The 14,199-nt window shown below is 43.1% G+C and overlaps 1 protein-coding gene across 9 annotated transcripts in view; it reads left to right on the top strand.

Moving 5' to 3' along the window:
- The window catches only part of AGO3 (argonaute RISC catalytic component 3), a 139,720-nt gene that overhangs the window by 107,334 nt on the left and 18,187 nt on the right, over positions 1-14,199 (top strand). For all 9 annotated transcript variants that reach the window (XM_007979423.3, XM_007979422.3, XM_037997061.2 and 6 more), the window contains 2 exons: positions 1,836-1,937; positions 13,881-14,080. In XM_007979423.3, the coding sequence (XP_007977614.1) occupies positions 1,836-1,937; positions 13,881-14,080 (302 nt within the window). The remainder of the gene's footprint in view (positions 1-1,835; positions 1,938-13,880; positions 14,081-14,199) is intronic.

The following is a 14,199-nucleotide window of genomic DNA, read 5'->3' as shown; positions in this document are numbered from 1 at the left end:
ATAAAGTTTGGCTAGCTGTAGGGTGGTGGTGATAGTGGTAGAACAGAGAAGAAGCAATAATAATAGATATTTTTCTAAGTATTACTTATAAATGTAATCAGTTTAACCCTCACCAACAAGATTATGAGGTAGTTTTGTTTTGTTTTTGTTTTTGTGACAGTTTTGCTCTGTTGCCCAGGCTGGAGTGCAGTGGCACGACCTTGGCTCACTGCAGCCTCCGCCTCCTGGGTTCAAGCGATTGTCAGGCCTCAGCCTCCTGAGTAGCTGGGATTACAGGCATGTGCCACCATGCCCGGCTAATTTTTGTATTTTTATTAGAGACAGGATTTCACCATGTTGGCCAGGCTGGTCACAAACTCCTGGCTTCAAGTGATCCGCCCACCTCAGCCTCCCAAAATGCTAGGATTATAGGTGTGAGGCATCACACCCAGCCTACAACTTTTTGTATGTATTAATTAGAAGATTTGTGTGTTGCTAATTGATTAGAGTTAAGTGTTTTTTAAGACCAGGCATAATGTAATAGATGATGAACTGTTTTATTTTGTGCTTGGTGAAGTGAAGCTGCTTGGTCCACACCACTATAATTCAAGGTACCACCTTTATAACAGTCACTCACTTATAACAGTCATTCACGTGGCAAAATAATATCTGAGTCAGTAAAATAGTTTCTTTTTTTTTTTTTTTTTTTTTTTTTTTGAGATGGAGTCTCGCTGTGTCGCCCGGGCTGGAGTGCAGTGGTCGGATCTCAGCTCACTGCAAGCTCCGCCTCCTGGGTTTACGCCATTCTTCTGCCTCAGCCTCCCGAGTAGCTGGGACTACAGGCGCTCGCCACCTCGCCCAGCTAGTTTTTTGTATTTTTAGTAGAGACGGGGTTGCACCGTGTTAGCCAGGATGGTCTCGATCTCCTGACCTCGTGATCCACCCGTCTCGGCCTCCCAAAGTGCTGGGATTACAGGCTTGAGCCACTGCGCCCGGCCAGTAAAATAGTTTCTGATTTGCTAGCCTTGTAAACCTAGAGTTATAGTTAATGATTTTCAGTACGTTGGGATAAGGCGATGGAGGTGGGTATAATAAACATTTTTAAGTGTTTTATAAGCTTGCATCATCAGAATTTTTAGTCATTTCAGTTATATTTTATCCACTCAGAGAAAATCGTGGTGTCTGTTCTCTTACAAGATGTTGAAACTGATAGTATGAAATAAAAGGAATAAGGCCTTTGCAATTATTTCATTGTTTGAATCCCAGTTCTGCCCTTTGTTGTGTGCTGTTGAGTAAATTATTTTGTATTCCTGAGCCTTTATTTCCCTAAACAAATAGAAATAATCCCTAACTTGCAGGATTGTTATCAGGATTTAGAAATAATGTGTTTAAAGTGCCTGACCCATAAATGGTTAACAAATGGTGTGACTGTTGTTGATGCTGTCAGCATTCTGTCTCTCTAAACATCTAGTTTTCTCCAAGGTAAATGCTGATCTTCATAAATCACACGTTCAAGAATGCCTGCTATGCACAGGTACCACAAATTAGAGCACTTTAAGTTAATTAAAAAAAATTTTTTTTTAGTGTCTTCCACCCATAGTGGGGTCAACTATCAGCTAAGCAGTAGTAGAGACTATATTAGGCCTTGTTGTGTACCAGCGCTCACTTTCAGCAACATTTAAGAATAGGAACTAGGACCTGCGTAAAGTCTGCTCCGAATGACTGCTTAAGTCATATTTCAAGGTGAAAGTAGTGAAATGTAGGATCAGCCTATGTATTCATACATTTTTAAAAGTGCTTTCAGATACATTTTTACCTTTTTCTTGTTTGTTTAAACTTTAACCAAACAAATCTAGGTTGGAAGAAGTGGCAATATCCCAGCTGGAACAACAGTTGATACAGACATTACACACCCATATGAGTTTGATTTTTACCTCTGTAGCCATGCTGGAATACAGGTAAGCCTACACTTTGGGTAAAATATTTTAATTCAAGAACTGTCATTCTTACATGTATTTTTTAAATCTCAGAAAAAGCATAAAGAAATACTCATTACATTCCAAATTGTTTCCACATGAAATTAGATGAAACTTTCAGTAAACAAATGTCTTCCCTTTCCTTACCTTGAAAGAGACTTAGGAACTTATTTTTATGAAAATATCAGAATATAAGTAGTTTAATAAAATGAATCTCCCTGAAACAGGCCCTTAATTTACCTAAAATGTTTAAAAAAAAAAGTGAAAGTATCTGATTGTTCCTTTAGCATATGCGTCTTTAAAAAAAAAAAAGAGAGAGAAAGGAGAGAAAGTACTATTTTGCTCAGGCTGGACTAGAACTCTTGGGCTCAAGCAGTCCTCCCACCTCAGCCTCCCAAGTAGTTGGGACAATAGGCCTCCACACTCAGCTAATGATAACATTTTATAGAAAACTTTGACATGTGCTAGTAGCTATTAAGCATGTGAAAGAGTGTAATTGGGCTGGGCATGGTGGCTCACACCTATAATCCCCACACTTTGGGAGGCTGAGATGGGCAGATGCTTGAGTTCAGGAGTTTGAGACCAGCCTGGGCAACATAGAGAAACCCTGTCTCTACAAAAAATACAAAAATCAGCCAGACATGGTAGCATGTGCCTGTAGTCTCAGCTACTCAGGAGGCTGTGGTGGGAGGATCACTTGAGCCAGGCAGAGGGAGGTTGCTGTGAGCCAAAATCGTGCCACTGCACTCCAGGCTAGGTGACAGAGCCAGACCTTGTCTCAAAAAATAAAATAAGTATTTAAGGCCGGGCGCGGTGGCTCAAGCCTGTAATCCCAGCACTTTGGGAGGCCGAGACGGGCGGATCACGAGGTCAGGAGATCGAGACCATCCTGGCTAACATGGTGAAACGCCGTCTCTACTAAAAATACAAAAAACTAGCCGGGCGAGGTGGCGGGCGCCTGTAGTCCCAGCTACTCGGGAGGCTGAGGCAGGAGAATGGCGTGAACCTGGGAGGCGGAGCTTGCAGTGAGCTGAGATCCGGCCACTGCACTCCAGCCTGGGCGACAGAGCGAGACTCCGTCTCAAAAAAAAAAAAAAAAAAAAAAAAGAATTTAATTGTACAATTACAGCTTTACTTTTTTTTTTTTTTTTTTTTGAGACAGAGTCTTGCTCTGTTGCCCAGGCTGGAGTACAGTGGCATGATCTCGGCTCACTGCAACCTCCGCCTCCTGGGTTCAAGTGACTCTCATGCCTCAGCCTCCCTAGTAGCTGGGATTACAGACTGGGATTACTGGGTGCCACCACACCAAGTAATTTTTGTTTTATTTGTTTTTTTCTAATAGAGACAGGGTTTCAACATGTTAGCCAGGCTGGTCTCAAACTTCTGACCTCAAGTAATCTGCCCGCTTTGGCCTCCCAAAGTGCGGGGATTACAGGCATGAGCCACTGTGCCTGGCCTTAAGTTTCAGTTAAATAATTTTAAAAGTTTTTCTTATTCTTTCCAGAAAACCATTTCATTAATGTGTTAGCTTTACTTGGTAGAACATAAGCTTTAAATCAGTGCATCTCAAACTTTCCAACAACAAAAAGTAAACTGACATTCCCAGGATGTCTGAGAGTCTATAACCCAAAACTATTTTAGGTTACTTGCCATTGATTAAGATAGGAATTTCCAAATGTCTTACTATGCAGCTCTGTATCTTACAGCTGTATATATCCCACATATACCAACCTGTTTTGGATTCGTGGCTTTAAATTATTGTCCCACTTATTTATCCATGTTCTTATATCAGCTTCTCTTTACAATTAATGTTGTACATTTTCAGGATTGGTAGTTAATGGGAGGTCCAGAGGAAGTAATGTCAGCAAGATGGCAGACTAGAAGCCCCTAGTGCTTGCTACCCTCACAAAGAAAGCCAGAAAAACAGATAAACAACTACATTTTTTTTTTTAACGGAGTCTCGCTCTGTCACCCAGGCTGGAGTGCAGTAGTGTGATCTCGGCTCACTGCAACCTCCGTCTCCCAGGGTCAGGAAATTCTCCTGCCTCAGCCTCCCAAGTAGCGGGGATTATAGGCACCCACCACCATGCCCAGCTAATTTTTGCATTTTTAGTAGAGACGGGGTGTCACCATGATGGTCAGGCTGGTCTCAAACTCCTGACCTCAGGTAATTCACCCACCTCAACCTACCAAAGTGTTGGGATTACAGGCATGAGCCACCATGTCCGGCCTTTTTTTTTTTTTTTTTTTGAGATGGAGTCTTGCTTTTGTCGCCCAGGCTAGAGTGTAATGGCATGATCTCAGCTCACTGCAATCTCCACCTCCCAGGTTCAAGCAATTCTTCTGCCTCAGCCTCCAGAGTAGCTGGAATTATAGGTTCCTGCCACCACGCCTGGCTAATGTTTGTATTTTTAGTAAAGACGACGTTTCACCACGTTGGCCAGTCTGGTCTCGAACTCCTGACCTCACGTGATCCACTCGCCTCAACCTCCCAAAGTGCTGGGATTACAGGCATTAACCACTGCACCAGGCCAAACAACTATATTTTAATGAAAATAACTGAGGGAGAGCCCTGGAGTGCATCAGAGGAGTAACAGAAACCCTGGTATGCACAGAAACTTGGGATGACCACACAGAGAACAGAAAGAAACACTGAGCCTCCACTACTCCATCTCCAAATCAGGATCAGCTGGGAACCAGCAGGAACTTCTCCCCTACAGTGAACGGATAAGCAAGAGGATCCCAGCAATCCCCATCAACACCTTGGACACCTACACTGGGGTCCCCAGCACTGTTCTTAGGCACTAAGCCCATCTGGGGAAGCTGCCTGGAGTCCACTTAAGTGTACCCACCCCCCACCCGAGAGAAGGAGCTGATACCGTGCTCCACGCACTGTGGTCTAAGCAGCCACTGCACTACTCCATCTTGGCAGTGGAGCAGTGGAACTATAGCTGGAGTATGTCTTGCTCCAGGGGCAAGTAGCCATAACTCCTCTTTATCGTTCAGGCTACACTATCACCAAATTACCCCAGCCCAGTGGCCTGACAGCCCTGTCGAGCTGCAAGCACCTGTTACACCTTGTGCCTTGGCCACTTAAAGAGGTCATACCTCGGCCAGATGCGGTGGCTCACACCTGTAATCCCAGCACTTTGGGAGGCCAAGGCAGGCATATCACCTGAGGTCAGGAGTTTGAGAACAGACTGGCCAACATGGTGGAACCCCGTCTCTACTAAAAATACAAAAAAAATTAGTCAGACGTCATGGCGTGCGCCTGTAGTCCCAGCTACTCCAACCTGGGCAACAGAGCGAGACTCCGTCTCTATTAAAAAAAAAAAAAAAAGAAGTCATACCTCTCCAGTGCCTAAATTGAAGTAGTATGTTGTGTCTCAGGAAGCAGTGCCTTAGTCATCCAGAGCACTGGATGGTACTTAGGTACACACGCCAGTACCTAAGCTGAAGTAGTGCCCTGCATATCAGGGAGACCATGTGTGGGCCACCCAGAACAGGCATAGCCCTATGCCTGAGCTGAACTGGTGCTGGGGAATTGGTGCCCTGGAAGAGCTGAGCAGCTCTGTATCCCATAGATAATTGGGATAGCCCAAATATATTGAGATACAAGAAAATACCAATAGACAACTCAACAAAATTGGGAAAGCAGGCCAGCCGCAGTGGCTCATGCCTGTGATCTCATTATTTTGAGAGGCCGAGGCAGACAGAATACCTGAGGTCGGGAGTTCGAGACCAGCCTGACCAACATGGAGAAACTCTGTCTCTATTAAAAATACAAAATTAGCCAGGCGTGGTGCGCATGCCTATTATCCCAGCTACTCGGGAGGCTGAGGCAGGAGAATCGTTTGAACCTGGGAGACAGAGGGTGCGGTGAGCCGAGATTGCGCCATTGCTCTCTAGCCTAGGCAACAAGAGCGAAACTCTGCCTAAAAAAAAAAAAAAATTGGGAAAGCAGTTCGCAATATGAACAAGAAATTCAGCAAAAAGATAGAAATTTAAAAAGAACCAAACAGAAATCTACAGCTGAAGAATTCAATGAAAAATACAAAATACAATAGAGAGCTTCAACAGCCGATTTGATCAAGCAGAAGAATATCTGAACTTGAAGACAGGTCATTTGAAAAAAAAAATCAGAGTCAGAAAAAGAAGAAAGAATGAAAAAGAGTGAAGAGCACCTCTGAGACTTATGGAATACCAGTAAGCGAATAAATATCTGTATTATGGGAGTTCCAGAAGGAGAAGAGAAAGGGAAAGGTATAGAAAAATCTACTTAATGAAATAATAGGTTGGGCATGGTGGCTTACACCTGTAATCCCAGCACTTTGGGAGGCCAAGGTGGGCAGATCGATTTAGCTCAGAAGTTTGAGTCCAGCCTGGGCAACATGGTGATACTTCATCTCTACAAAAAATACAAAAATTAGCCAGGCATGGTGGCATGTACCTGTAGTCCCTCCTACTCAGGGGGCTGAGGCAGGAGGATCACTTGAACCTGGGAGGTTGAGGCTGCGACAAGCTGAGATCACACCACTACACTCTAACCTGGGATGACAGAGTAAGAGCCTGTCTCAAAAAAAAAGAAATAATAGCTGAAAACTTCCCAAATATGGGGAGAAATATGGACATCTAGATCTAGGAGGCTCAAAAGTCTCCAAACAGAACAATCCCTAAAAGGTTCTTCCCAAGGCACATTGTAGTCAAATTGTCAAGTCAAAGACAGAATTCTAAAAACAACAGAAAATCATCAAGTCACTTAGAATCCTCATTAAACGAACAGCAGATTTCTCCACAGAAACTTTATAGGCCTGGAGAGATTGAGATGATACATTCAAAGGACTGAAAGAAAACAATTGTCAACCAAGAATGCTGTACCCAGTTGAGGATCATTTGAGCTCAGGAGGCAGAGGTTGCAGTGAGCTCTGATTGCACCTCTGTACTCCAGCCTGCGCAATGGAGTGAGACCCTGTCTCAATCAATCAGTCAATCAATAAGAATCCTATATCCAGCAAAGCTAACTTCTGGAAATGAGGGAGAAATAGTATTTCCCGGACATGCAAAAACTGAGGAAATTTATCCCCACTAGATTTGACCTATAGGAAATGTTCGAGGGAGTCCTACATCTGGAGGCAAAAAGTCAATAATCATTATATGGAAACAGCAGTATAAAACTCACTGGTAGAACAGATACACAAGAAAGAAAGAGAAAAGATTCAAACCTTGTTGCTCTACAGAAAACCACCAACCCACAATGATAAGAAGAAGAAAGGAAGAAAGGATATAGAAAACAAGCAGAAAATAGTTAACAAAATGACAGGAGTAGGCCTTCACCTATCAGTAGTAACCTTGAATGTAAACAAATTAAATTGCGCACTGAAAAGATGTAGACTGGCTAAATGAATTTCTTTCTCATCCTGGTGCCAAGGCTGGAGTACAGTGGTGCAATCTCAACTCACTGCAACCTCTGCCTCCCGGGCTCAGGCGATCCTCCTGCCCCAGCCTCCTGAATGGCTGGAACTACAGGCATTCATCACCGTGCAAGGCATGTATCACCACACCTGGCTTATTTTTGTATTTTTGTAGAGACGGGCTATTACTATGTTGCCCAGACTGGTCTTGAATCCAGAGCTCAAGCAATCCTCCTGCCTCATCCTTCCAAAGTGCTGGGATTACAGCCGTGAGCCGCCATGCCCAGCCACTGAATGAATTTTTTAAAAGAATGAAATAATATCCTTTACAGCAACATAGATGGAGCTGAAGGTCATAATCCTAAGCAAACTAACACAGGAACAGAAAACCAAATACTGACCTAAACATTGAACACACATGGACATAACATGGGAATAATAAACACTGTGGACTACTAGAGAGGAGGGCAGGGGGAGTGGGTTGAAAAACTATCTATTGGGGGCTGGGCACAGTGGCTCACACCTGTAACCCCAGCACTTTGGGAGGCCAGGGCGGGCAGATCATGAGGTCAAGAGATCGAGACCACCCTGGCCAACATGGTGAAACCCCATCTCTACTAAAAATACAAAAATTAGCCAGGCATGGTGGCACACGCCTGTAGTCCCAGCTACTCGGAAGGCTGAGGCAGGAGAATCACTTTAACCCAGGAGGCAGAGGTTGTAGTGAGCCAAGATTGAGTCACTGCACTCCAGCCTGGCAACAAAGCAAGACTCCATCTCAAAAAAAAAAAAAGGCCGGGCGTGGTGGCTTAAGCCTGTAATCCCAGCACTTTGGGAGGCTGAGACGGGCGGATCACAAGGTCAGGAGATCGAGACCATCCTGGCTAACACGGTGAAACCCCGTCTCTACTGAAAAATACAAAAAACTAGCCGGGCGAGGTGGTGGTCACCTGTAGTCCCAGCTACTCGGGAGGCTGAGGTAGGAGAATGGCATAACCCTGGGAGGCGGAGTTTGCAGTGAGCTGAGATCCGGCCACTGCACTCCAGCCTGGGTGACAGAGCAAGACTCCATCTCAAAAAAAAAAAAAGAAAAAAGAAAAAAAACTATCTATTGGGTACTAAACTCACCATCTGGGTGTAATATACCCATGTAACAAATCTCACATGTACCTCCTATATTTAAAATACTGAATTTTTTTAACAATCTAAATATATGCTGCCTACAAGAAATTCGCCTGTAAAGATACATATAAACTGAAAGTGAATGGATGGAGAAGGTTATTCATTCCATGCAAGCGGAAAAGAAATGCAAGCAGGAATAGCTATATTTATGTCTGACAAAACAGACTTTAAGTCAAAAACTATAAAATGAGACAAAGAAGGTCATTATATAATGCTAAAGGGATCAATTTACCAAGAGGATATAACAGTTGTAAATATATATGCAGCTAACACTGGAGCATCCAGTATATAATATAAAGCAAGTATTATTAGCTCTAAAGAGAGAGAGAGACTCCAATACAATAGTAGTTAGGAACTTCAACACCCCACTGTCAGCACTGGACAGATCATCTAGACAGAAAATCCGCAAAGAAACATTAGACTTAAAATACACTGTAGACCAAATGGACCTAACAGAGATATACAAAGCATTTCATCTAGCAGCTGCAGAATGTACATTGTTTTCTCAGCACATGGAACATTCACCAGGATAGACCACATGTTAGGCCACAAAACAAATTTCAACAAATTTAAAATAATTGAGGCAGTCAGGTGCAGTGGCTCAAGCCTATAATCCCAGCATTTTGGGAGGCCAAGGTGGGTGGATCACTTGAGGTCAGGAGTTCGAGACCACCCTGGCCAACATGATGAAACCCCGTCTCTACTAAAAATACAAAAATTAGCCAGGAGTGGTGGCACATGCCTGTAATCCCAGCTACTCAGGAGCCTGAGGCAAGAGAATCGCTTGAACCTAGAAGGTGGAGGTTGCAGTAAACCAAGATCATGCTACTGCACTCCAACCTGGGCAACAGAGTGAGACTCTGTCTCAAAATAAATAAATTAAATTAAATAATTGCCAGACATGGTGACTCACGCCTGTAATCCCAGCACTTTGGGAGGCTGAAGCGGGTGGATCACTTGAGTTCGTGACCAGCTGGCCAACATGGCAAAACCCTGTCTCTACTAAAAATACAAAAATTAGCCGGGTGTGGTAGTGGGCGCCTGTAATCCCAGCTACTCAGGAGGCTGCGGCAGGAGAATTGCTTGAACCCAGGAGGTGGAGGTTACAGAGCCAAGATCACAGCATTGCACACTCCAGCCTGGTTGACTGAGTGAGACTCTTATCTCAAAAGAAAAAAAAAGATACTTGATTTTTTTTTTTTTTTTTTTTTTTTGAGACAGTGTTCCACTCTGGTGAGATCATGACTCACTGGAACCTTCACCTCCTGGGCTCAAGCGATCCTCCCACATCAGCCTCCCGAGTAGTTAGGGCCACAGGCACATGCTACGATGCCTGGCTAATTTTGGCATTTTTTGTAGAGACAAGGTTTTTCACTATGTTACCCAGGCTGGGTTTAAGCAATCCACCTACCTTGGCCTCCCAAAGCGCTGGGATTACAGATGTGAGCCTCTGCACCCAGCCTCAGTTTTTTTTTAATTTTATTTATTGTTGGCCAGGCTGGTCTCGAACTCCTGACGTCAAATGATCTGCCCGCCTTGGCCTCCCAAAGTACTAGGATTACAGTCATGAGTCACCATGCCCGGCCTCAAATATCTTTTACATGGAAATTAAACAATATGCTCCTGAACAACCAGTGGGTCAGTGAAGAAATTAAGAAGAAATTTTTAAGATTTCTTGGAACAAATGAAAATAGAAATACAACATTCCAAACCTTGTGGGATAGAACAAAAACAGAATTCAGAGGGAAGTTTATAGCAATAAACATTTACATCAAAAACATAGAAACAGCTGGGCACATGGTACACACCTGTAATCCCAGCACTTTAGGAAGCTGAGGCAGGAGGACTGCTTGAGCCCACAAGTTCAAGACAAGCCTGGGCAACATAGTGAGACCTCATCTGTACAAAAAATTTAAAAATTAGCTGGGCATGCTGGCACACACTTGTTGTCCCAGCTACTCAGGAGGCAGACATGGGAGGATCACTGGAGCCCAGAAGGGCGAGGCTCTAAGGTTCTGTCTCAAAAAAACAAGGTATTAATATCCAGGATAGACAAAGAACTCAAACAACTGAACAACAAAAAAACAAATAATTTGATTTAAAAATGGGCAAATGTCTCAAGAAAGTAATCGAGAGGACCAACAGGTATATGTAAAAATGTTCAACATCAATAATCACCAGGGAAATGCCAATTAAAATCACAATGAGATATCATCTCACCCAGATTGGTATAGTCATTATCAAGAAGACAAAGAATGCAGAGAAAGGGGAACTCATATACACTATTGTTGGCAATGTAAATTAGTACAGCTGTTATGGATATCAGTGTGTGGAAGTTCCTCATAAAACTAAAATTAAAACTACCATATGATCCAGCCATCCCACTACTGGGTATATATGCAAAGGAAAGGAAACTGTGTGTCAAGAAGATATCTGCATCCCCATGTTTATTGCAGTACTGTTGTAATAGCCAAGATATGGAATCAGCCTAAGTGTCCATCAGCAGATGAATGAATAAAGAAAATATGGTATTTATACACAATGGAATGCTCTTCAGCCACACAAAAGAATGAAATTCTGTCATTTGTGGCAACGTGGATGAGCCTGGAGGACAGACATTATGTTGTATGAAATAAGCCAACCACAGAGAGAGAAATACTGCATGATCTCGCTGGTGGAAGCTGTAAGCTGATGTCACACAAGTATAGAGTAAAATAGTAGTTACTAGAGGCAGGAAAGGGAGGGGGATTACCAAAGACTGGTTAACAGATACAAAATTACAACTAGATAGGAGGAATAAGTTCTAATATTCTATAGCACTATAGGATGGCTGTAATTAGCAACTTACTGTATATTTTCAAATAACCAGGAGAGCGGGTTTGGAATTTTCTTGACACAATGTTTGAGGTGTAGATATCCTCATTACCCTGATTTGATCATTATACATTATATATATGTATCAAAATATTACACTGTACCTCATAAATATGTATAATTATTATGTGTCTATGAAAAATAAGAAAAACCAAAAAAAGTTAATCGTATCTTCTAGGGATTAAAACCTATATATATCAGGCTCAGGCCTGTAATCTCAGCACTTTGGGAGGCCGAGGCAGATGAATTGCTTCAGCCCAGGAGTTGGAGACCAGTCTGGGCAACATGGTAAAACCTCATCTCTATAAAAAATACAAAAATTAACGGGGTGTGGTGATGTGTGCCTGTAATCCCAGCTACTCCGGAGGCTGAGGAGAGGATCCCCTGAGCCTGGGAGGTCCAGACTGCAGACCCTGTCTCTAAATAAATAAATAAATAAATCCTATATAACTGGATTATATATTTTAACCTAGTGTTTCTTCCCATGTTTAATAAATATCACATTGCATCCAGATGACTGTATTTTAAAAATCACAGAGGTGAAAGAGTCTCTGTTCAAGTTAAGTTTTAGAAATGCCGTTAAACAGATTTTTTTTATTATGGAACTTTTGAAGACCATTGATATGCAAATGACCATTATGAATCTTCAGGATAGGACTATTTCTTCAATATATTTAGCCAGAAACCTTAGGGAACAGTTTTCCTTTTTTTTTTTTAACTTTTATTTTTATTTTTATTTTTTTTGAGACAGGGTCTCGCTGTGTCACCCAGGCTGGAGTGCAGTGGTATAGTCATGGCTCACTGCAGCCTCCACCTCCCAGGTTCAAGCGATTATTCTGCCTCACCCTCCCAAGTAGCTGGGACTACAGGCACATGCCACCACACCCAGCTCATTGTTTTGTATTTGTAGTGGAGAGGGGGTTTTGCCATGTTGGGCAGGCTGGTCTTGAACTCTTAACCTCAAGTGATCCACCTACCTTGTCCTCCCAAAGTGCTGGGATTACAGGCGTGAGCCACCATACCCAGCCTGTTTTTGTTTTATTATTTATTTGAGACAGGGTCTTGCTCTGTTACCCAGGCTGGAGTGCCGTGGCACAATCACCACTCACTGCAGCCTTGACTTCCTCAGCTCAAGCAATCTTCCTGCCTCAGCCTCCCAACTAGCTGGGACTACAGGTCCACACCACCACACCTGGCTTGCTTGCTTGCTTATTTATTTATTTGTTTGTTTGTTTGTTTATTTATTTATTTATTAGACAGAGTCTCGCTCTGTCACCAGGCTGAAGTGCAGTGGTGCAATCTCAGCTCGCTGCAACCTCCAACTCCCTGGTTCAAGCGATTCTCCTGCCTCAGCCTCCTGAGTAGCTGGGCTTACAGGCAGGCACCACCACGCCCAGCTAATTTTTCTATTTTTAGTAGAGACGGGGTTTCACCATATTGGCCAGGATGGTCTCAATCTCCACCGCGCCCGGCCCACACCTGGCTAATTTTTAAAATCTTTTTGTAGAGATGAGGTCTTCCTATGTTGCCTAGGCTAGTCACAAACTCCTGGGCTTGAGCTGTCCTCCCACCTCAGCCTCCCCAAAGTGCTGAGATTATAGGCATGAGCCACCATGCCCAGCCTAAACAGTTTTCCTTTAGGATATCAGTTTGAAACTTCTGCTGTAGTCAGCAAATAACCAAGAATATTTCACAGAGACTAAAAACTGTTCTTTATACATCTTCCCAGCTTTACTTTTCTATTTTATTTTATTTTATTTTATTTTATTTTATTTCATTTCATTTCATTTCATTTCATTTATTTATTGAGACAAAGTCTCACTATGTCACCCAGGCTGGAGTGTAATGGTGGAATCATAGCTCACCACAGCCTTGACCTCCTGGGCTCAAGTGATCTTCCTGCCTCAGCCTCCCAAGTAGCTGTACTACAGGTGCATGCCACCACACCTGGCTAATTTTTATTTTTAACTTTTGTGGAGATGGAGTCTCACTGTGTTGTGCAGACTGGTCTTGAACTCCTAGCCTCAAGCTACCCTTCCACCTTGACCTCCCAAAGTGCCAAACCTGTTTTTTATGTGACTTGGTGTTAAATATTTATTAAGAAGTTCAAAATTGGGCTCAGCACAATAGCTCACACCTGTAATTCCAGCACTTTGGGAGGTTGAGGCAGGCAGATCATTTGAGGTCAGGTGAGACCAGCCTGGCCAACGTGGCACAATCACGTCCCTGCTAAAAATACAAAAAATTAGCTGAATGTGATGGCACATGCCTGTAATCCCAGCTACTGGGGAGGCTGACGCACGAGAATCACTTGAGCCCGGTAGGTGGAGGTTGCAGTGAGCCAAGATCATACCATTGCATTCCAGCCTGGGCGACAGAGCAAGACTCTGTCTCAAAAAACAAAACAAAACAAAAAGAGTTCAAAATTCAACAGTGTATGTCATTGCCTTTTCTATAGGGTACCAGTCGTCCTTCACACTATCATGTTTTATGGGATGATAACTGCTTCACTGCAGATGAACTTCAGCTGCTAACTTACCAGCTCTGCCATACTTATGTACGCTGTACACGATCTGTTTCTATACCTGCACCAGCGTATTACGCTCACCTGGTAGCATTTAGAGCCAGATATCATCTTGTGGACAAAGAACATGACAGGTAATATAAAAACGTAACAGGTTCTCACCCAAATCCAAATATTGTCTGCATGTTAGGATTTTCAAGTTCCCCAAGCTATTAGAGGAGTCAGTGATCCATGTGAAAAGTGACGACAGTCA

The sequence above is a fragment of the Chlorocebus sabaeus genome, chromosome 20 (genome assembly GCF_047675955.1).
Source record: "Chlorocebus sabaeus isolate Y175 chromosome 20, mChlSab1.0.hap1, whole genome shotgun sequence".
NCBI lineage: Eukaryota > Metazoa > Chordata > Mammalia > Primates > Cercopithecidae > Chlorocebus > Chlorocebus sabaeus.
The sequence above is the reverse complement of the archived record's forward strand: the minus strand, read 5'-3'. Positions and strand labels throughout refer to the sequence as shown.